Here is a 21,961-nt window from a genome sequence, read left to right as displayed (position 1 = left end):
GAGATTGAAATTAAGCAGTGAAGTGGTTGGAACCAACACTGTTGTTGCCATTTAATCCATTCTTGAATCCAAGCAGAAGATTTGCCTACATGATCTCACACTCATTGCGCAGTGACAAAGGGCAGACACATCTCTATAGAATTTTCCACGAGATCTTCGCAGACACATTCCACCAGACCATTTCAGATCCTGGTAAACAATCTGTGGCCTCTTCCTTGTGAGGCTCAGGAAATTCTTAGTGAAATTAAACACCAAATTATTAAAGAAAGAAGTTACATTTACTTAGTTCCCTTTACAACCTCCGGTCATCTCAAAGTGCTTTACTTTGCTAAGTACTTTTGAAATACATGATCATGTTGTCTTGGAGGAAACACACAGCCAATTGGAACACAGCAAGTTACCACAAGCAGAAATTACATGAACAACCAGGGATCATTTGTTGTTAAGTGTTGGTTGCAGAATAATTATATCTCCTTCCATCCAAGAGGGCATATGGGACCTTGGTGTTCAGTTTCATCTGAAAAACATCACTTTTGACAGTGCTACAGTCCCTCAGTCAATAAATACTCAGTACTGATAGCTGCCTTCTTGCATGGATGGGTTTGTTTACACTACTTTTCCTGAGGTATTACTTTAAAACTTTGGAGATTACACACTTTAGAGGTTTCATGACTTCAGAGATGTCATCTGTCTGATCTGCACTTTGGAGCTGTGTTCTATCAGATCAGCATGGGTACCTTTTATGCTGTGTTACATTGGACCTCAAATGAGGACCAAGATGATCAGCAGCAACAGCCATCTGCTCTCAGACCTGCGGCTCCACAGGGGAGAGGGAATCAGCAGAGAGTTGTGCATATGGCAACAGGCAAAGGATAAGCTTCCTCGACTTGTCAAAACACCAGTGTCTCAGGGGGTTCAGGGTGTCGCATCAGATGCTGATGGGCATTTGGAGCCTGCTGGAACCAGACCTGTGGCCAACTGCACCTGGTGGCAATACTTTACCAATGGTTGTCAAAGCCATCACTGCCCTCAACCTTCTTTTTTTGCTTCTGCATTCTTCCAGGGATCTGCGAGAGACATTTGCAGAATCTTGCAGTTGGCAGCAGTCAAATGCGTAAGACAGTAACAGATGGCTTGTTTGCCAAGTTATGTCAACTTTCCCTGCATTGACATCAACCTGGATAACCGATCGCTTGGGTTTCCGGTTCTATCTGGTGTCCCACAGGTGCAGGGTGTTAGTAGCTGCATGTTGGTCACCCAGGAGTACTCAACTGCATGGGCTTCCACTCCATCAATGTACAGCTGGTACCCAGCCATAAAAAGGTCTTTATACAGGCATGCACAAGATTCCTTGACAGCTGCCATGATGTTTTTGTCCTGAAGCAGTCCACCTTCCCTAATCTCTTCACATCTCGAAGCAGCGTTACCACCTGGGAGCTCAAAGACAAAGGATACCTGCTTAAAACTTGGCTGATGACACCTCTCAGAAACCTAAAGAATGAAGCACAATCAATGCCATATGACCACCAGACATTCATCAAACAAACCATCGGCATGATGAAGTTGTGCCCTTTAGTATGCACCACCAGGGTCTGCAGAATGGTTGCGGTCAGTGTTCCTGCGAATTTTCCTTCATAGTAAGAGGCCCATTTTTTGCCCTAAGTGGTCCCTTTAAGATTGTTGTGTGGCCACACATATGCTCATCTTAAAAGGACCGCAGCTTTTGCATGGCCTGTTTGTGGTATATGGTATATTCTGATTGCTGTGTGAACACACACCCGCACAGATTAGAAGAAACATCGGTCGTGGTGCGCTGGACTCTGCATAACATTGTGCAGCAGTGAAGCTTGGACCTGTAGGAGGAACAAGGCACAGAGCCTCTTTGGACAATGCCAAGGAAGGGGAGGAGGGGAACAAAAGCAAGGAGATGGAAGGAGATACAAGCAATGTACCACCAGCAGCACACATTGCTGTCCTGGATGACCTCATTGTTTCAAGGATCACTTCTGGACCCATCACTTGCAAAAGCCACTTTTGTCCCCCTCTGACCCCCCAATAGCATTAACTCAAAGTAATCAGGCAAACAACTGAACCCCTCCCCTTTCACAGCACCTCATTGCTCGATGTCAATTCATGATTTCCCACATGTCCTCATGCAACTAAAAGGGCCACTTGCCAGCCAGCAACTAAGAATGCAAAACACTGAAAATTGATGAAAAAGAGACACAACAGGGTTTAAAGGAGAGGGAGAGAGACACTTCAGAGACACAGCGCACAGCGGGGCTTAAAGGAGCGAGAGAGAGAGAACCAGAGACTTCGGAGACATGGCGGGGCTCTATGATTAAGAATATGAAGGGAGAGAGGGAATGGGTGACTACCAGACAGTCAAATGGAAACAGGCAACTACAGCGGGAAACTCCAGGGTGCATCCCACTCTCTAACCAGTATTCATTTCTGAATACTGATGAGAGTGATGGTTCATCTGGAGAGTGGAGCCAGAGCCAAGTCCATGGGATCAAGGGTCACTCAGCTGTACAGGGGTTGAGGAGGGGGGGCGGGTGTTGTTATAGGGAAGACTGGAAGAACAATAGTGAAAGGTGATTCAATAGCTAGGGGAATAGACAGGTGTTTCTGCGGCTGCAGACGTAAATCCAGGATGGTGTGTTGCCTCCCTGGTGCCAGGGTCAAGGATGTCACTGAATCAACAATGTAGGCAGAAAGCGGGATATGGTCCTGCAGTCAGAGTTTAAGGAGCTAGGTAGGAAATCAGAAAGCAGAACCTCAAAAGTAGTAATCTCTGGATTATTCACAGTACCACACGCAAGTGAGTATGGAAATAGGAGGATAAAGCAGATGAGTGCGTGGCTGGAAAGATGGTGCAGGAGGGAGGGCTTTAGATTCTTGGGACATTATACCGGCTCTGGGAAGAATAGGACCTGTACAGGCTGGATGCATTGCACCTAAATAGAGCCAAGATTAAGTTACTTGCAGGGTGATTTTTCTAATGCAATTGGGGAGGGTTTAAACTAACTTGGCAGGGGATGGGAACCAGGAGATAATATCAGAGAGGAATACCAATGCAACATAACAGTGGGAGAGTGTGCACTAGAATAGGGAATAGTAAATTAATAGGTGGAGTCAAAGTAAAGGGAAAAGTAATAAAGTCTAAATAAGGCTACTGTGCATATATGTGAATGCACAGACCGTGGTAAATAAGATTGGTGAATCACAGGTGCAGATTGCCATGTGGAAATATGATGTTGTGGCTATAACAGAGGCCTGGCTCAATAAAGGGCAGGACTGTGTGTTAAATATTCCTGGGTACAAAGTGTTCAGGAAAGGAAGAAAAGGGGGAGTGGTGGCAGTATTGATTAAGGAGAGTATCGCAGTGCTGGAGAAAGTGGATATCCCAGGAGGTAACGGACAGAATTTATTTGGCTAGAGCTAAGGAACAAAAATGGGTGCAATTACATTGTTTGGTGCGGTCTACAGACCATCAATCAGTGGGAAGGATGTAGAAGAACAAATTTGCAAGGAAATTACAGATAAGTGCAAAAATTATAGAGTAATTATAATGGAGGACTTTAATTATCTGAAAACAGAGTGAGAAGTTGTGTAAAGGGCAGACAAGAGCAGGAGTTCCTAGACTGTGTTCAGGAAGATTTTCTACAGCAGTAAGTTTCCAGACCAATAAGAAAGGAGGTACTGTTAGACCTGTTTCGAGGGAATGAGGTGGGCCAACTGGATCTACTGTCAGTAGGAGAACACATAGAGGACAGTGATCATTGTATCATAAGGTTTAGGCTGACTATGGAAACAGACAAACCAGAATAAGAATAATTAACTGGAGAAAGCCAACTTCAATGGTGTAAGAATGGATCTGGGCCAAATAAATTAGAGTCAAAGATTGGCAGGAAAAACGGTAACTGAACATAGAAGCAATGATTCGGGCACTGTCAAGATATATTCCCTCAGAAGGGAAAAGTAGGGCAAACAAATCCAGAGCTCCCTTGATGACAAAAGTGATAGAAATTAAGATAAGGAAGAAAAAGTGTGCTTATGACAGATGTCAGGTAGAAAATACAATTGGGAAAAAGGCTAACTATAGAGGTCAGAGGGGAGGTGAGAAAGCAACTAAGAGAAGCAAAGGGGGAGTATGGAAAGAGACTGGCAGCCAACATAAAAGGGAATCCCATGCCTTCTGTAGGCATTTAATAGTAAAAAGATGGTAAAAGGTGTATGGCCGATTAGGAACAAAAAGGGGATTTACAGATGGAAGCAGAGGGTATGGCTGAGGTATTAAATCAATATTTTGCATTTGCCCTTACCAAAGAAGAAGATGCTACCAGGCCATGGTGAAAACGAGGTAATTCAGAGACTAAAAGGCTGTCTGTACTGAGAGTTGATAAGGCGCCAGGACCAGATGAGATGCATCCAAGGACACTGAGGGAAGTGAGAGTGGAAATTGCAGAGGCACTGGCCATAATTCTTCAGTCTTCCTTGGACTCAGGGGTGCTGCTAGAGGACTTGGAGAATTGTAAATGTTACACCCTTGTTCAAAAAAGGGTGTAAAGATAAGCCCAACAATTACAGGCCTGTCAGTTTAACTCCTGTGGTGGGAAAGCTTCTAGAAACAATAATTTGTGACAAAATTGAGAGTCACATGGACAGATGCAGGTTAATAAAGCAAAGCCAACATGGATTCCTTGAGGGAAAATCGTGTTCAACTAAGATAAAAGCAAAAAACTGTGGATGCTGGAAATCCAAAACAAAAACAAAAATACCTGGAAAAACTCAGCAGGTCTGACAGCATCTGCGGAGAGGAACACAGTTAACGTTTCGGGTCCGTATGACTCTTCAATAGAACTAAGGAAAAATAGAAAAGAGGTGAAATATAAGCTGGTTTAAGGAGGGGGGTGGTGGGGGTGGGACAAGTACAGCTGGATGGAGGGCCAGTGATAGGTGGAGATAACCAAACGATGTCATAGACAAAAGGACAAAGAGGTGTTGAAGCTGGTGGTATTATCTAAGAAATGTGATAATAAAGGTACAGATAGCCCTAGTGGGGGTGGGGTGGGGGGAAGGGATCGAAATAGGCTAAAAGGCAGAGATAAAACAATGGATGGAAATACATTTAAAAATAATGGAAATAGATGGGAAAAGAAAAATCTATATAAATTATTGGAAAAAAGGGGGATCAGAAAGGGGCTGGGGATGGAGAAGAGAGTTTATGATCTAAAATTGTTGAACTCAATATTCAGTCCGGAAGGCTGTAAAGTACCTAGTCGGAAGATGAGGTGCTGTTCCTCCAGTTTACATTGAGCTTCACTGGAACATTGCAGCAGGCCAAGGACGGACATGTGGGCATGAGAGCAGGGTGGAGTGTTGAAATGGCAAGCGACAGGGAGGTCTGGGTCATGCTTGCAGACAGACCGAAGGTGTACTGCAAAGCAGTCACCCAGTCTGCATTTGGTCTCTCCAATGTAGAGGAAACCGCGTTGGGAGTAACGAATGCAGTAGACTAAATTGAGGGAAGTGCAAGTGAAATGCTGCTTCACTTGAAAGGAGTGTTTGGGCCCTTGGATGGTGAGGAGAGGGGAAGTAAAGGGGCAGGTGTTGCACCTTCTGCAGTTGCATGGGAAGGTGCTGTGGGGGGGCGTTGAGGTGTAGGGGGTGATGGAGGAGTGGACCAGGGTGTCCCGGAGGGAACGATCCCTGTGGAATGCCGCCGGTGGGGGGGGTGAAGGAAAGACGTGTTCGGTGGTGGCATCATGCTGGAGTTTGCGGAAATGGCGGAGGATGATCCTCTGAATGCGGAGGCTGTTGGGGTGATAAGTGAGGACAAGGGGGACCCTTTCATAGTTGTGGGAGGGAGGAGAAGGCGTGAGGGCGGATGCGCGGGGGATGAGCCGGACCAGTTGAGGGCCCTGTCAACCACCTTGGGTGGAAAACCTCGGTTAAGGAAGAAGGAAGACATGTCAGGGGAACTATTTTTGAAAGTGGCATCATCAGAACAGATTCGACAGAGGCGAAGAAACTAAGAATGGGATGGACTCCTTACAGGAAGCGGGGTGGGAGGAGCTGTAGTCGAGGTAGCTGTGGGAGTCGGTAGGCTTGTAATGAACTTCCTGTAAGGAGTCCATCCCATTCTCTCAGTTTCTTCGCCTCCGTCGCATCTGTTCTGATGATACCACTTTCAAAAACAGGTCTTCTGACATGTCTTCCTTCTTCCTTAACCGAGGTTTTCCACCCAAGGTGGTTGACAGGGCCCTCATAACAACCATGATAGGGTCCCCCTTGTCCTCACTTATCACCCCACCAGCCTCCGCATTCAAAGGATCATCCTCCGCCATTTCCACCAACCCCAGCATGATGCCACCACCCAAACACATATTCCGGGACACCCTGGTCCACTCCTCCATCACCCCCTACACCTCAGCCCCCTCCCACAGCACCTTCCCATGCAACCGCAAAAGGTGCAACACCTGCCCCTTTACTTCTCCTCTCCTCTCCGTCCAAGGGCCCAAACACTCCTTTCAAGTGAAGCAGCATTTCACTTGCACTTCCCTTAATTTAGTCTACTGCATTCACTGCTCCCAATGTGGTTTCCTCTACATTGGAGAGACCAAACGCAGACTGGGTGACTGCTTTGCGGAACACCTTTGGTCTGTCCGCAAGCATGACCCAGACCTCCCTGTCGCTTGCCATTTCAACACTCCACCCTGCTCTCATGCCCACATGTCCGTCCTTGGCCTGCTGCATTGTTCCAGTGAAGCTCAACGCAAACTGGAGGAACAGCACCTCATCTTCCGACTAGGTACTTTACAGCCTTCCGGACTGAATATTGAGTTCAACAATTTTAGATCATAAACTCTCTCCTCCATCCCCACCCCCTTTCCGATCCCCCTTTTTTCCAATAATTTATATAGATTTTTCTTTTCCCACCTATTTCCATTATTTTTAAATGTATTTCCATCCATTGTTTTATCACTGCCTTTTAGCCTATTTCGATCCCTTCCCCCCACCCCACCCCCACTAAGGCTATCTGTACCTTTATTATCACATTCCTTAGATAATATCACCAGCTTCAACACCTCTTTGTCTTTTTGTCTATGACATCTTTTGGTTATCTCCACCTATCACTGGCCCTCTATCCATCTCTACCTGTCCCACCCCCCCCCCACCCCCCCTGCCTAAACCAGCTTATATTTCACCTCTTTTCTATTTTTCCTTAGTTCTGTTGAAGAGTCATACGGACTCGAAACGTTAATTGTGTTCCTCTCTGCAGCTGCTGTCAGACCTGCTGAGTTTTTCCAGGTAGTTTTGTTTTTGTTTTCGTGCTCAACTAACTTGCTTGAGTTTTTTGTAGAGCTTGATGAGGGTAATGCTATTGATGTAGTGTACATGGACTTCTAAAAGCGTACAGTGCCACATAACAGACTTGTGAGCAAAGTTATAGCTGATGAAATGAAAGGGACAGTCGCAACATGGATATGAAATTGGTTGAGCGACAGGAAACAGAGAGTAATGGTTATTGGATGTTTTTCCGACTGGAGGAAGGTTTGTAATGGAGTTCCTCAGTGGTCAGTGTTGGGACCCTTGCTTTTCTTGATATAAATGACCTAGACCTTGGTGTACAGGACACAGTTTCAAAATTTGCAGATGATATGAAACTTGGAATCATTGTGAACTGTGAGGAGGATAGTGTAGAATTTCATATGAACATAAACTAGCTTGTGGAATGGGTTGACAGGTGACAGATGTTGGTTCAGGTGGCAGATGTTAGCTCAATGCGGAAAAATATGGAGTGATTTATTTTGGTAGGAAGAAGATGGAGAAACCATATAAAATAAATGATACAACTCTAAAGGAGATGCAGGAGCAAAGAGACCTGGGTGTATATGTGCATAGGTCATTGAAGGTGGCAAGACAGGTTGAGAGGGTGGTTAGCAATGCACAAAGTATCCTATACTTTATTTATAGGGGCATAGAGTACAAGAGCAAGGAGGTTATGTTGAATTTCTGTAAGACACTAGTTCTGCCTCAGCTAGAGTATTGCCAGTTCTGGGCGCTGCACTTTAGGAAGGATGTGAAGGCATTGGAGAGAGTGCAGAAAAGATTCACAAGAATGGTTCCAGGGATGAGGAACTTCCGTTACAAAGATAGACTGGAGAAGTTAGAACTGTTTTCCTTAGAGAAAAGAAGGACGAGAGAGATTTGATGAAGATATTCAAAATCATGAGGGGTCTGGATGCAGTAGATAGGGAGAAACTCTTCCCACTCATGAAAGGATCAAGAATAAGAGGGCACAGATTAAAAGTATTTGGCAAAAGAAGCAATAGTTATATAAGGAAAAACATTTTCATGCAGCAAGTAGTTAAGGTCTAGAATGCTCTGCCTGATAGTTTGGTGGAGGCAGGTTCTACCCGAAACATTCAAAAGGGAATTAGACTGCTATCTGAAAAAGGAGAATGTGCAGGGTTATGGGGAGAAGGTGGAGGAATGGCACTAGGTGAGTTGGTCATTCAGAGAGCCAGTGCGGACACGATGGGCAAAATGACCTCCTCCTGCGCCATAACAATTTTGTGATTCTTTAAAAAAACAAACATTCCAAGCACACAGTCAGGGTGATTGGAGGAGTCCGTCTCAGAAATAAGTGGTATAATTTCAGAGCAGTGCGACAATGTCTTCTTCCATGGAAAAAATGGCCAACTGCTTGCAGCATCAAATGTGACGATCACACAGGTGCATGAGGGCATTCACCAATTGATTGCACATTCTGAAAGGCACATCATTTAGAATGAATGATGCATTAACTTTGGTTTATCACCACCACCTCAAGGACAGCTAGGGATGGGCAATAAACACTGGCTTAGCCAGCAAAGCCCACATCCCATGAATGAATAAAAAAAACTCATCTCCGCACTGACCTTGAACAAAGTATTCTCCAGCTCATTGCTAGCACGAAAGTGCAGCAGGGCTGTGAGCTTGATGATGGTGAAAAGAGATGGGAACTCAGCTGAAATCCCGATCTCCCCACTAGTGTCTCAATGGCTGAGTCTGCCCCTGCACAGGTGCAGGTGGAGCTGACCCTGGAGGGACCCACACACGGTCCAAAACCCAGAAGATATCTGTTAGGAGCATCTCAGCAATCAGAGCAGGGATCTGAGCAATCTGCCCAACCTCTGGAGAAACCACAGGGGTTGCAATACGTAGCAGTGGTAAGAAAAGGGAGAGTAAAGATATGTAGTTGCAAGTTAACAAGGTTATGCACGTGGGTGTGTTACAGTTAGATTGTTAAATTTCTGTTTCTATTTGGGCTACATAAATATTCACAGAATCACAGAATTGTTACAGTACAGGAGGCCATTCGACCCATTGTCTGCAGCAGCTCTCCAAAACAGCGATTCACTTAGTGCCATTCTCCCACCTTCTCCCCATAACCCTGTACATTCTTCCTTTTCAGATAACAGTCTATTTCCCCTTTGAAGGCCTCAATTGAACCTGCTTCCACCGCACCATAATATGATTGACTTTTACATTCAGTTTGAGGGAGAGAAGAATGGGTCCAAGACTAGCATTTTAAACTTAAATAAGGACATTATGAGGGCATGATAGCTGAGCTAGCTAAAGTGAACTGGCAAATGAGGTTAAAGGATAGGTCCATAGTGATGCAATGTCAGACTTTTAAAGGAATATTTTAGAATATGCAGAATATATACATTCCAATGAGAAAGAAAACTTCCAAGGGGAGGACCTGTCATCCGTGGTTAACTAAAAAAGTTAAAGACAGTATCAGGCTTAAAGAAAAAGCATATAATTGAGCAAAGATAGAGTGGCAGGGCAGAAGATTGGACAGAATATAACGAATAGCAAAGAATGACAAAAAGATTAACAAGGAGGGAAAATGTAGAGTACCTGAGAAAGCTAGCTGAAAATATATAGACGGATAGTAAGAATTTCTAATGATATTTAATAAGAAAAGAGTTAACAAAGTGAGCGTTGGTCTTATAGAATGTGTCTGGGGAATTAAGGAGACGGCAGATGAATTAAACAGGAATTTTGCATCAGTCTTCACTATAGAGGATACAAGTAACATCCCATAAATAGCTGTAAATCAGGAAATGGAAGGGAGGGAGGAACTCAGGAAAATTACAATCACCAGAGAAGTGGTATTGAGAAATTGTTGGAGCTGCAAATCCCCGGGCCCTGATGGACTTCATCTTAGGGTCTTGAAAGAAGAGGCTAATGAAATAGTTGATGCATTGGTTTTCATTTTCCAAAATTGGAAGCTTCCATTAGATTGGAAAATAGCAAATGTAACTCCTTTATTCTAAAAGAGAGGGAGACAGAAAGCAGGAAACTACAGGCCAGTTAGCCTAACATCTGTCATAGGGAAAACATTAGAAGCTATTATGAAAGATGTTATAGGAGGGCACTTAGAAAAGTTTGAGGCAATCAGGCAGAGTCAACATGGGTTTGTGAAAGGGAAATCATGTGTAACCAATTTATTGGAGTTCTTTGAAGGAGTCACATCTGTTATAGATAAAGGGGAACTGGTGGATGTACTGTACTTAGATTTCCAGAAGGCATTTGGTAAGGTTCCACATCAAAGGTTATTACAGAAAATAAAAGTTCATGGTATAGGAGGTAACATATTGTTATGGATAGAAGATAGGCAAGCTAACAGGAAACAGAGGGTAGCCATATATGGATCTTTTTCTGGTTGGTGGGATGAAACGAGTGGTGTGCCAGAGGGATCAGTGCTGGGGCCTCAACTTTTTATAAGCTATACCAATAACTTGGATGAAGACAGATGACATGGTTGCTAAATTTGCAGATGACACACAGATTGGTCAGAAAGTAAGTTGTGAAGAAGACATAGGAGGCTACAAAGTGACATAGATAGGTTAAGTAAGTGGGCAAAGATCTTGCAAATGGAATATAATGTGGGCAAGTGTGAAATTGTCCATTTTGGCATGAAGAATTAAAAAAGAGGCATATTTTCTAAATGGTGAGAGATTACTGTGCTCTGAGATTCAGAGGCATCTGGGTATCCTAGTGCATGAATAACAAAAGGTTAGAATGCAAGTACAGCAAGTAATTTGGAAAGCTAACAAAATATTATCGTTTATTGCGAGGGGAATTGAGTACAAAAGTAGGGAGGCTATGCTTCAGTTGGACAGGGCACTGGTAAGACCATATCTGGAGTACTGTGTACAGTATTGGTCTCCTTATTTAAGGAAAGATGTAAATGCGTTAGAAGCAGTTCAGAGAAGGTTTACTTGACTAATACTAGGAATGGGCGAGTTGTCTTATGTGGAAGGGTTGGACAGGTTTGGTTTGTATCCACTGGAGTTTAGAAGAGTAAGAGATGACTTGATCAAAACCTTTAAAATCCTGATGGGTTTTGACAGAGTGGATTTGGAGAGCATGTTTCCTCTTGTGGAAGAATCTAGAACTAGGGGTCGCAGTTTAAAAATAAGGGGTCGCTCATTTAAGAAAGAGATGAGGTGAAAATTTTTCTCTCAGAGGGTCATGAGTCTTTGGAACTCTCTTCCTCAAAAGGCAATGGAAACAGAGTCTCAATCTTCTTCCTACCAAAATAAATCACTTCAAATTTCTCCACATTGAACTTTGTCTGCCATTTGTCCACCCATTTCACAAACTTGTCTATGTTCTTTTGGAGTTCTACACTATCCTCCTCACAGTTCAGTGATTCCAAGTTTCATATCATCTGCAAATTTTGAAATTGTGCCCTGTACACCAAGGTCTACGTCATTTATATCAGGAAAAGCAAGGCTTCCAACACCAACCCCCGGGGAACTCCACTACAAATCACCCTCATGTCCGATAAACATCCATTAACCACTACTCTCTGTTTCCTGTCACTCAGCCGATCTCACATCAATGTTGCTTACTGTCGCTTTCATTCCATCAGCTATACTTTGCTCACAAGTCTGTTGTGTGTATCAAATGCCTTTTGGAAGTCCATGTACACTACATCAACAGCAATGCCCTCATCAACCATCGCTGTTACTTCTTTAAAAACTCCAGCAAGTTAGTTGAACACGATTTCCCCTTAAGAAATTAATGTTGGCTTTGCTTAATTAACCTGCATCCGTCCATATGACTCTTAATTTTGTCACAAATTATTGTTTCTAGAAGTTTTCCCACCACAGAAGTTAAACTGACAGGCCTGTAATTGCTGGGCTTATCTTTACACCCTTTTTTGAACGAGGGTGTAACATTTACAACTCTCCAGTCCCTTAGCAGCACCCCTGAGCCCAAGGAAGACTGAAGAATTATGGCCAGTGCCTCTGCAATTCCCACTCTCACTTCCCTCAGTGTCCTTGGATGCATCTCATCTGGTCCTGGTGCCTTATCAACTTTCAGTACAGACAGCCTTCTGGTGCCTGAATTACCTGCTTTTCACCATGGCCTGGGTAGCATCTGTGAGTTGTCATCATGGACAACCTGGACCACCACCTGCTGGAAATGTAACGGCCCAGTGGAAGAAAAAGACATGAATAAGTACTATGAAGGTAAGAATGCTTGGCATTGTCGTTAAGCACATGATCATATTTCACTGGCTGCTGACATTAAGTCAACATGAGTGAGTGTTGTATGCCATTGGCCATGTGTTATTTAATTCTGTTACCAAGTAACTGGTAGGCCCTACCTTCAGCTCCCAGGCACACCAGGACTCTTCAGAGCTTTAAAGAAGGGTCATACAGACTTGACACATTGGGCTGAATTTTGTGTTTGCTGGGTGGGCGGGCCCGACCGAATCAGCGGGCGATCCCCGCCGGCGAAATGGGCCGTGCCACCATTTTGCGCGGATGGGCCAATTAAGGCCCGCCCAGCGCGTTTCAGGCTCCCGTGTTCAGCAAGAAAATTAAATCGGCAGCAGGCGTGTTCAGACCGCCGGTTCCAATGGGGAACCGGCAGTCTGTATAAAGAATGGCCAGGCAGCCTCCTTTAGTCTAATCACCATGGCCAGCGACCGGGCACCACAAGAGGTGAGAGCAGAGGAGGAGGAGGGGGACAAGCTGCAGGGTAGGCCAGCGGGGGGGCCACTGTGCCCCTCGGTTCTCCGATGCCTGCCTTGCTGTCCTCCTGGAAGAGGTGTCAAACCATCGGGAGATGCTGTTTCTGGAGGATGGGAGGAGGAGGGCCCCCCACATGACCAGGCAGGCGGGGAAGGAGGTGGCGGAGGCTGTTAGCTCTCAAGATGCTGTGCGGTGCACCGGAACGCAGTGCCACAAGCGCTTCAATGATTTGTTGTGTGATTTGTTGTGCTCTGGAAGGCTGAGTACCATGTCAGCCTTGGCCATTTTAGCCTTTGAGGCCCCCGCACACACACACACCCCCCTCACAACGTTTTAGTGTTGTTACTGCATTGGGCATTTGGCACACGCTGGTGGGAAAACAGATAGTGACCATGCTTACATCAGCCATAGTGGTTGATGAGAATATGGGTTCTCCCCACAGCATATGTTGGTGTTTGTCGCATTTGAGTAGTCTGGGGGCAACCTGCAGGGGAGACAGCTGGACACATACTCAGAACTCTAACACGTGTCTTATTGATGGTGATAAGATGGTGGAAGGGGAGCCTCAAGGTGTCGTGGCCAAGAGCCATCTGCTGGCCTCGGTGCCACAACTAGTTGCGCCTCCATGCCATGGGTGCTAAGACCCGTGTGTTATTCAAAGTGATGGATGCCGAATGTGTCCAAGGTGGCCGTTGGGGGAGGGGGTTGGGAGCAGCCGTACTATCTTCTGGGGACTGATCACCAGTAGTGTGGACAGGAGCCGCTGGAGGCTTCAGATGGGCCACTGTGGTTGGGGTGCGGCGTGTGCGTGTAGAGTACATGAGCAATCAGCCCCAATAAATGCTCTTCTCTGTTCTGCAGGCAAAAACTGAGAACAATAGCCGGGAGTGTCAACGGACTGGTGGTGGGCACGCTGTGCTGCAGCACCTCACCACTTATGAGGAGCAGGCCATGGAGCTGGGGAGGAGGCAGGGGGCTAGGTCGGCAGGTGTCGGCGAGACTGGGGTGTAGCGGCCAGGTATTTGAGGGCCACAGTCCCATCCACTCTGTCTCCCCACCATCCAGAGCACTGATGATTGCTGCAATCGTTAATGCAGCAAAACTGCTCATTCATAGACTGATACAGTCAGACGTGTGGGTCATACACAAAGGTTCCTCGGCCCCTTGAGGATGCGCGACTCTAGCACCTTCCAAAGTCGCCTTATCCCATTTGTGACCACTATCCCCATGGCCTAACATGCCATGGCATCGCTGCTGCACATCCAAAGACTTATTGCATCTTGGGAGGGTTTGTACCTCCACCACCCTTTCAGCCACTGCGTCCCACATTACTCTGTCTAAAAGGTCCTCAGCACCTCACCTGTCAACCTCATGGCACTCAACTTAAATAAATGCCACCATGTTAGTCATCCCTGCGCCAAGGGGAAATGTTGCCTTCTGTCCACCCATTCTATGCCCCTCATAACGGTATGAAGGTCAATAATGTGACCTGTCAATCTCCTGTGCTCCACGGCAAATGTCGCAAGTGTTTGCAATGTTTCCTCATAACTCCAACTCTCCAGGCCGGCATGCATCCAGGTCAGGAACCTCTGCACTCTCCCCACTCCAATGCCAGCGCCCCCATGAAGTGCAGGTCACAACTGAACGCAGAAGTGTAGATGTGGCCTCGACAGCGTTTTCTGCACTTGCAACATGACCTCCCTTTTCCTACATTCTATTCTTCGGCTAATAAAGGCAAGTCTGGCTTCGCCCTTGTTAAACGCCTTATGTTCCTGTTCTGCTACCTTAACGGGTCTGCCCAGCAAGGTCCCTGTAATTGTCGTGACTTCCCACGGTCCTACCATTACTCATGTATTCCCGTACCTTGCTTGTCTTGCCCAAGTGCTTAACCGCACACTTATCCACATAACATTCCATGTGACCAGCCTGTCTGTATGCGCGTGTAATGTTTGGGCCTCCTCTTGACTATTTACCACCCCACCGATGTTCGTCTCCTTAAGTTCTTGAAGGGTGAGCGACTTATGAGGCTGGGGGTGGAAGGGGATGAAAGATGTTACTGACTGAACGCCAACTGATGCACTGTCCTTGTTGTAAATTTCAGCATCACCACCGCACGGTCGCCACCAAGAAGTCCAGAGCGCCCCCCTCCACACCTGAGGGCCAATACTTGCAACTTGCATCACATCCTTTCAGCAAGCCAGGCACCAGCGCAACAACAAACACTTCAGTGGGGATTATGACGTCAGCTAGTTTCCCGGGGCACAGTGGAGAGGGCACTTCACAATCGCTGGAGGAGATGGCACGGACAGAGAGTGCCGATGGCGCCAGCAGCCGGAGGACTGCAGGAGACGAGGCACATGCTGAGTCCAGCAGTGATGATGTGCCTCTGGAGACGTCAGCCATGCAGCCGCTGCAGGACAAGCGGAAGGGTGCAGGGGAGCATCTGACAGTGTTGCATGAGGGCGTGCTTCACTTGGTCTCTGTGTTGGAGGAATTCAGGCAGAGTGTCAGTGATGGCATGAACCTCAGAACAGAGCTTCAGGCTTCCTCCATTGAGAGATTGGCGACTCTCATGGAGAGGAGCTTCCAGCGGATTGAGAATCTTCTGATTGGGTTACACTCTGACCTGCAAGCTCTCACAGCGCTAATAATGGCCACAGGTGGTCATTCACAATGTGGGAGATGTTCTTCGCACCAAGTGTTGCCACTCAATGCCCATCCATCTGTGGTGAGCAGGGAGGTCCAATGTGACCTCACATCGGCGCAGCAGCTGCCTGTCGTCGCTGCGAGCTCCTCTCAGGGCACTCCGGATGAGGGCAGCAGCTCCTCTGCCCCTCTGCCAGTGACCGTTGCATCTGTTGAGGCTGCGACAACTGGGGAGGTGCCAGTTCTGAAACTGGCCACTCCCTCCCAGGCGGGGCCAGCACAGGCTCCACGGGCCAAAGGACAGTCGCCAAGATCATCGAGGAACAGGACAGCAGAGTCAGCAGGCTGTCTCACAAGCCACTCCGAGCGATGGGACGGCACCCAGACGTAGCACCTGCAAACGTAAGCATAAGGCACGTTAGGCACTCCATGGGTATGTCACTGGTGATTTTGTGTTGGCCCTAGATTAGGGAATATATCATTATGTGTGTCAGAGCGACGTTTATGCTTTATTTTGGTGGCAATAAAGTCCACTTTTTTGACCATGGCTGAGAGTGTTTCCTTTGTGCTGAATTTGTATGTTTCACAGACATATCATGAGTGTTTGAGTGGACATTGATGTTTCTGTACTAAGCCCTTAGTTGCAGCTGATGAAGTGGAAGATGTAGCACCTAAGTGCCACGTGTGGAAGCGCCAGGCAATGCAGGTCCTGCTGATCCATGTGTGTGGAGCTAGCTGAAGGTTTGTTGGATTAAAGTGTCCCAGATGTCCCTGCCTCCTTGGTGTAGTAGTAGGTCGGTGTGCTGCCCCTCATCATTGCCCTGTGCTTCCTCATCCTCTGAGCCATTGCTGGATTCATCATGTGCAGCCTCATCCACTGCATCAAGGTCTTCATCGTCAACTGCATCCCCCCTTTCCAGCGAAAGATTGTGCAGAGTGCAGCATGCTCCAACTATCACAGAGTCGCGATCTGGGGGGTACTGGAGTGCACCCCTTGAACAGTCCAGGCAATGGAAGTGCAGCTTGAGAAGACCGATGGCTCTCTCCACCACAGCCCTTGTGCCGTGGCTCCTATTGTAGCGCTCCTCAGCTTCTGTTCTTGGATGGTGGAGAGGCACCATGAGCCACCTTCTGAGGGGATAACCCTTGTCACTCGTCAGACAACCATCCAGCCGAGCCAGAGCACTGAAGAGCGCCAGTACCTGGGAGTGTCTGAATTTGTAGGCGTCGTGGGAGCTGCCTGGGTACCTTGCACAAACTTGCAGAATCTGCATCTTGTGATCACACACTATCTGCACGTTCATGGAGTGGAAGCCCTTCCTGTTGACGAAGGCACCAAGCTCACCTGCTGGTGCCTTGATGGCCACGTGTACAGTCTGTTGCACCCTGGACGCAGGGGAAGCCAGCAATGGCCGCAAAGCCTCTGGCTCGCTGTGCCTGACTTGCCTGGTCGCAGCGGAAGTGGATGAAGGTCAATGCCCGTCTGAACAGAGTGTCTATAACCTGCTTGACACAAGTGTGGACAGCTGATTGGGAGACACTGCAAAGATCACCCACCGAGCCAGAAGAAGGAAGGAGCCAGATGCATAGAAATAGAGGGCAACTGTGACCTTCAGAGCCGCTGGCATGGGGTGTCCACCCACACAGTTAGGGGAGATCTTAGGGCCAATCATCTGACAGATATAGTTGACTGTCCCCCTTTAAGTCGGAGCCTCCTTCGGCACTGCACCTCAGTCATATTGAGGTAGCTGCTTCGCCGCCTGTATACCCTGGCAGCAGGACAGTGGCATCTTCTGCGGCCCCTTCCACCTTGGACAACCTCTTGGCCCTGCGCCCCTTGTGCCTGCACCAGGCCTCCCAAAGGTGGCTCTCCTGGAGGCTGATTGTCCACTCCTGGCCTCCTCCTTATTCTAGCCCTCCCTTCCTCCTCAGAGGAGCTGCCTCCAGTGGAGATGTCAGAACCCATACCCAGGCTAAATGGAGGCCTCCGGAAAGCTGCAGGCCCGATAAAGATTCCTGACTGAAGACTGCTTAGCTGAAGCTTCAAAGTACGGAGAAAGCTATTAGAAATCGATCTGAACTGCTAACAATCACACAGGCAAGGTTAAAACACTTTCTGCATTAAATACTTCAGATAAAACATTAACAACCCCTCTGAGCTCACATATCCCGCCCATGGGTGAGGTTTGTTAAAAAATCAGTTATCCGCCTGCCCATTGGGCCCGTGCGCCGAGGCGAAGATTGCACGGGCTCCTCAAAATCGGCATCAATTGCCGAGTTAAGGGCCTTAACAAGCCCTTTAATTAATAGCGGGCACGGGTCGTGCTTCATAGCGCGCCCACCCACCTAAATATCGCGATGCCACACGCTAACGTCAGGACGCTTGCGCGACGTCAACGCGCGACATTTTAAGCGCTGACGTGTGGGCTCCGCCACCTGTCAGCCATAAAATTCTGCCCATTAACTCTGTTTCTCTCTCCACAGATGATGACAGACCTGCTGAGTTTTTCCAGCATTTTCTGTTTTTATTGCGTGTTTGGAATGTTCCTTTAAATAATGGAGTTGAGTTCATGTCATCCATACTGGTGCTAATTGGTCAGCAAACCCAGAAAGAAAATGCTAAAGAGGTGGCTGAGCTTAAAAAGTTGCCGGCAGACGCATTGCACTTACTTTTGGATTTTCCGCACTATCAGAACCTCCGCCTGTCCCATTACATCTATGCATTAAAATCCAGTCAACCACAGAATGTCAACCACTGAAATCAGATGGAGAATAGACTAGGTAGGAAAGGCAGGTTCTTTTCTCTAGGACTATAATGAACTTTGTAGTATAATGTAGCTTTGTTCCATCGGTCTGTGGCAGGCATTTCTGAATGAATTGACACTTTGTGCAGTTGAATTTCTGGCATTTTCACTATTTTACTTAAGATCTTGAGGCCTGGGTAGACCAACGTGATATGGTACAAGGGGCACCTGTTCCAGTTAGTAACTCATATCAATATCTGGAAATTCTGATGATTTGCAGCTTTAGTTTGGATAAAGGATCACACCAAGAATGGGTTTTCTCATCTCATCCCAATGCAGCATATGGTACTAGTGCACAAACTGTTTACGCATATGGTTCAGAACCTCTAGCCAGCTAAGGTGGATTATACCAAAAAAGGAATCAAGGAAGAGAGGGCTCCAGCTACCCCTGGCCTGGTAATCAACTTCCTAGAAGTGGGATCAGCGTCATGGTATCCACATGCCTCTTTTAGATAAAGATCTAGGTGAAAGAAGTTAGTGGTGAGTAAGCCTGATATGTGCAATTGGTCTTTGAAACCATCTGGATAGCCTCGATTTCTATCACTTGCTGTCCTTCATTGATTCTACCAGTGCACTAATGGGTAACGTAGTCCCAACTTGGAAAGTAATGGAAACTTACCAGTGCCTTTGGGGGTTAAACTCCAGAAACACCCCCTTATCCAGACTTGAAGATCTCAAAAGCTTTGCTTTTGTCTGGCCTTGGTTATGTAATCTTCTTGCTGTTCACTTGAGTAGTTCTGAAGTTAGTCACTTTACTTTTTAACTTCAGCATAAAAAGTAATTTACAAACAGAATATTGTTCACAGCTAGGACACACTTGAATGTAGGTATGTATTGCTTATGTCTCTTGAACCAAGGGAAAATGGCTTTTAGGCTATTCTAATCAAACTGTAGCTAGCATTGCCTTATATAGCAATGTCTTGCTAAATTCTGCATAAGCCAGAACATGCTTATCCTTAGCACACAAGTTTACATTTTTCTGCGACCTATGTGGATCAAAGGCCATCGACATTGTCAACTAAGCGCATAAGTCTAAGTGTCCTTGTTTTGTTATTGTTTGGACCATTCTCAAGGTCTTGCACTGACTGTTACTAGGTTGATCTCTATCTCTCCAACTGTTGCTAAGCTAGTGTCACTCTCTCTTGTGTATCAATACTCCCAAAAAGTAGCATTCACTGCCAATAAAAAATGTTTGTTGCTTTTTACCCAACAAAGACAGTAGGTGTTTTAAATACTAAATGAGCAAGGGTGTATGAAATGCTTAAAGTAATGTCTTTGTTTTTAGGAGAATAAAACCAAGCTGTCAGACCAGCAGAGAGCTGTGAGGAGGGGACAGAACCCATATCCAATCTACGCCAGTCTTAACGTGAGGTCGGACCTCAGCGCTAGACATTTTGGAGGTACAGTTCTTATGGTGGGCGTTTCTACCCGGCCTTTGGAGGTGACGGGGGCATCAAAATTAGAGCAAAATGCACCAGGCCAGTTTGCCAATGTGTTCCCACCTCTGGCTGCTTTTCCCAGGGATGGGCTGAATAATGCCAGCAAGCGCCTGGTAAGGGAAGTCAATTTAATTAGATAATAAGGCAATTAACTGTAGACTTCCACAGACATTGCAATTTTCCCAGCATCACATGGGCCCCATGCTGTGCCAAGACCTCAGCAACTCAGAGGAGGCAGCTGCACAGTGGGAGGTCAGTGTGGTGTGAGAGTTCAAAGCCTACTAATCTTTAACAGCAAAAAAATGGCAAAGCTGATGTCTTCCGCTGACAGAGGCTTGCCATTGTATGATGAGCTCTTGTGGACTGATGTCTCCAATATTGCTGGGGGTGCTGCAATGGCAGCAGCTCCTATCAGATTGATCGCACTTCCATTGCGACAATCCTGCTGTATTCACCTCAAGACCATTCTCACTGCAGACAGAGTGAAGGCTGCCGACCACCCTTGCAATGGAGTGTGCTGAATCGATCTCCCGTCTCCTCAAGTCAACCACTGTCCCTAATCGGGCAGCGATCCTGGAGGCACGTTCTTAATTGGCCATCTTCGGGAAGATTGAACAGGAAGGTGTGCTGCTGCTGCAGCCAAATAGCTGCAAAATTTCTACATTCGAGAAAGTCTGCCCTATAACTCAACAGGTACCTCTCGAACTGAGAGCCAGTCAGTTTGGAGTTTGAGGCTTCATTTAGGTATGTTGGGGTGGGAATTTTCACTATGAGAAACTGCCTCTTGCCATGGGGTACATAGAATGCATACTAAGGGAGCCCTATTGATGTTGCAGGGAGAATGCAGTTATTATCTATGTACATTTTCTGTTGTGGTGGTTTGCAGTTGGTGCACTGCACACTGTAAGCTTTCTATGCAGGTGGATTATACCACAATACACTTGCCTATCCATCTTATCATCAGAATAATGCCCTGACAGCATTTGAATAATATTCAGACGATTCCAGTATGATTTCTTACGTAGGCATCATCACGTGACAGGGCTATGCATTGGCCTTTTGGTTATGGGATAGAGTTGCTGTTACTCTGCAGTTAACGACTGGAAGTATGTGATGCTGAGTGACCAAAGTGGAAAGAGTGCTATTCCTAAGCACTCTCGCCTCACCTTGATGTCTCATTCTGCCGAGGAACATTAGCCATTGCTATTTCGTGAGCTAAGCATTTTAGGGCTTCAGGGCTGTGTGAAAATAGTCCTTCCATTTCAATATGGAATGCTATCTGGTGTAATAATTCTATTAAGAAGACCACAAGCCAACATAAAGCAGAATCTTCTGTTTTTTGCAGAATGGTTTGAGTACACTCCTTATGAAGCTGGATTTCCAAAATATGGAGCTTACATCCCCATTCAGCATTTTGGAAGCAGGTTCTTCATGGGATACCTGATAAAGAAATGCCCAGAGATAAGACTCAGCTTCTTACAAGGTACAATTCACAACAAAATCTGAAGTCCTAAAATAATAGTGCAAATGTATTTATGAGTTACATTGAGGGTACTGACTGCTCTGGGAAATATGTGCTATAGTGTGTTAAGAAGGAACGTAGGAACAGAAATAGGGAAGTCAATCCCTTGAGCCTGTTAAACTGACAGGTCTGTAGTTTCTTGTTTTCTCCCTCCTATCTTCAACAACAGAGTGACATTTGCAATTTTCTAATCCAAAGGCACAGTTCAGAGAGCTTTAGAAAATTGTGGCAAAGGCATCTACAGTTTTTCCACCTGTTTCTTTTAATACCCTGGCGTGGAAACAATCCAGATCCTAGAGATTTGTCTATCTTAAGTCCCATTATTTTCTCCATTACCATTTTCTTCCTTATATTAATTCCAATAGGTGTCTTATTTTTGACAGTTTTAGGTTCCAAATTAGTCATCTTCCTCTATTGTGAAAACAATGCAAAGTATCAATTTAACAAGCCTGCTGTTTCCTTATTATCCATTGTGGTATCACTTGCATCTTTTTTTTT

The 21,961-nt window shown here is 46.2% G+C and overlaps 1 protein-coding gene across 1 annotated transcript in view; it reads left to right on the top strand.

Annotated features, from left to right (window-relative positions):
• LOC144693409 (cytosolic phospholipase A2 zeta-like) overlaps positions 1 to 21,961 on the top strand; it is a 139,331-nt gene that overhangs the window by 100,823 nt on the left and 16,547 nt on the right. Inside the window, exons 9-10 of the mRNA XM_078563289.1 lie at positions 19,788 to 19,902; positions 21,287 to 21,424. Of these exons, the coding sequence (XP_078419415.1) occupies positions 19,788 to 19,902; positions 21,287 to 21,424 (253 nt within the window). The remainder of the gene's footprint in view (positions 1 to 19,787; positions 19,903 to 21,286; positions 21,425 to 21,961) is intronic.

Source organism: Cetorhinus maximus, chromosome 18 (assembly GCF_964194155.1).
Source record: "Cetorhinus maximus chromosome 18, sCetMax3.hap1.1, whole genome shotgun sequence".
Taxonomy (NCBI): Eukaryota; Metazoa; Chordata; class Chondrichthyes; order Lamniformes; family Cetorhinidae; genus Cetorhinus; species Cetorhinus maximus.
The sequence above is the reverse complement of the archived record's forward strand: the minus strand, read 5'-3'. Positions and strand labels throughout refer to the sequence as shown.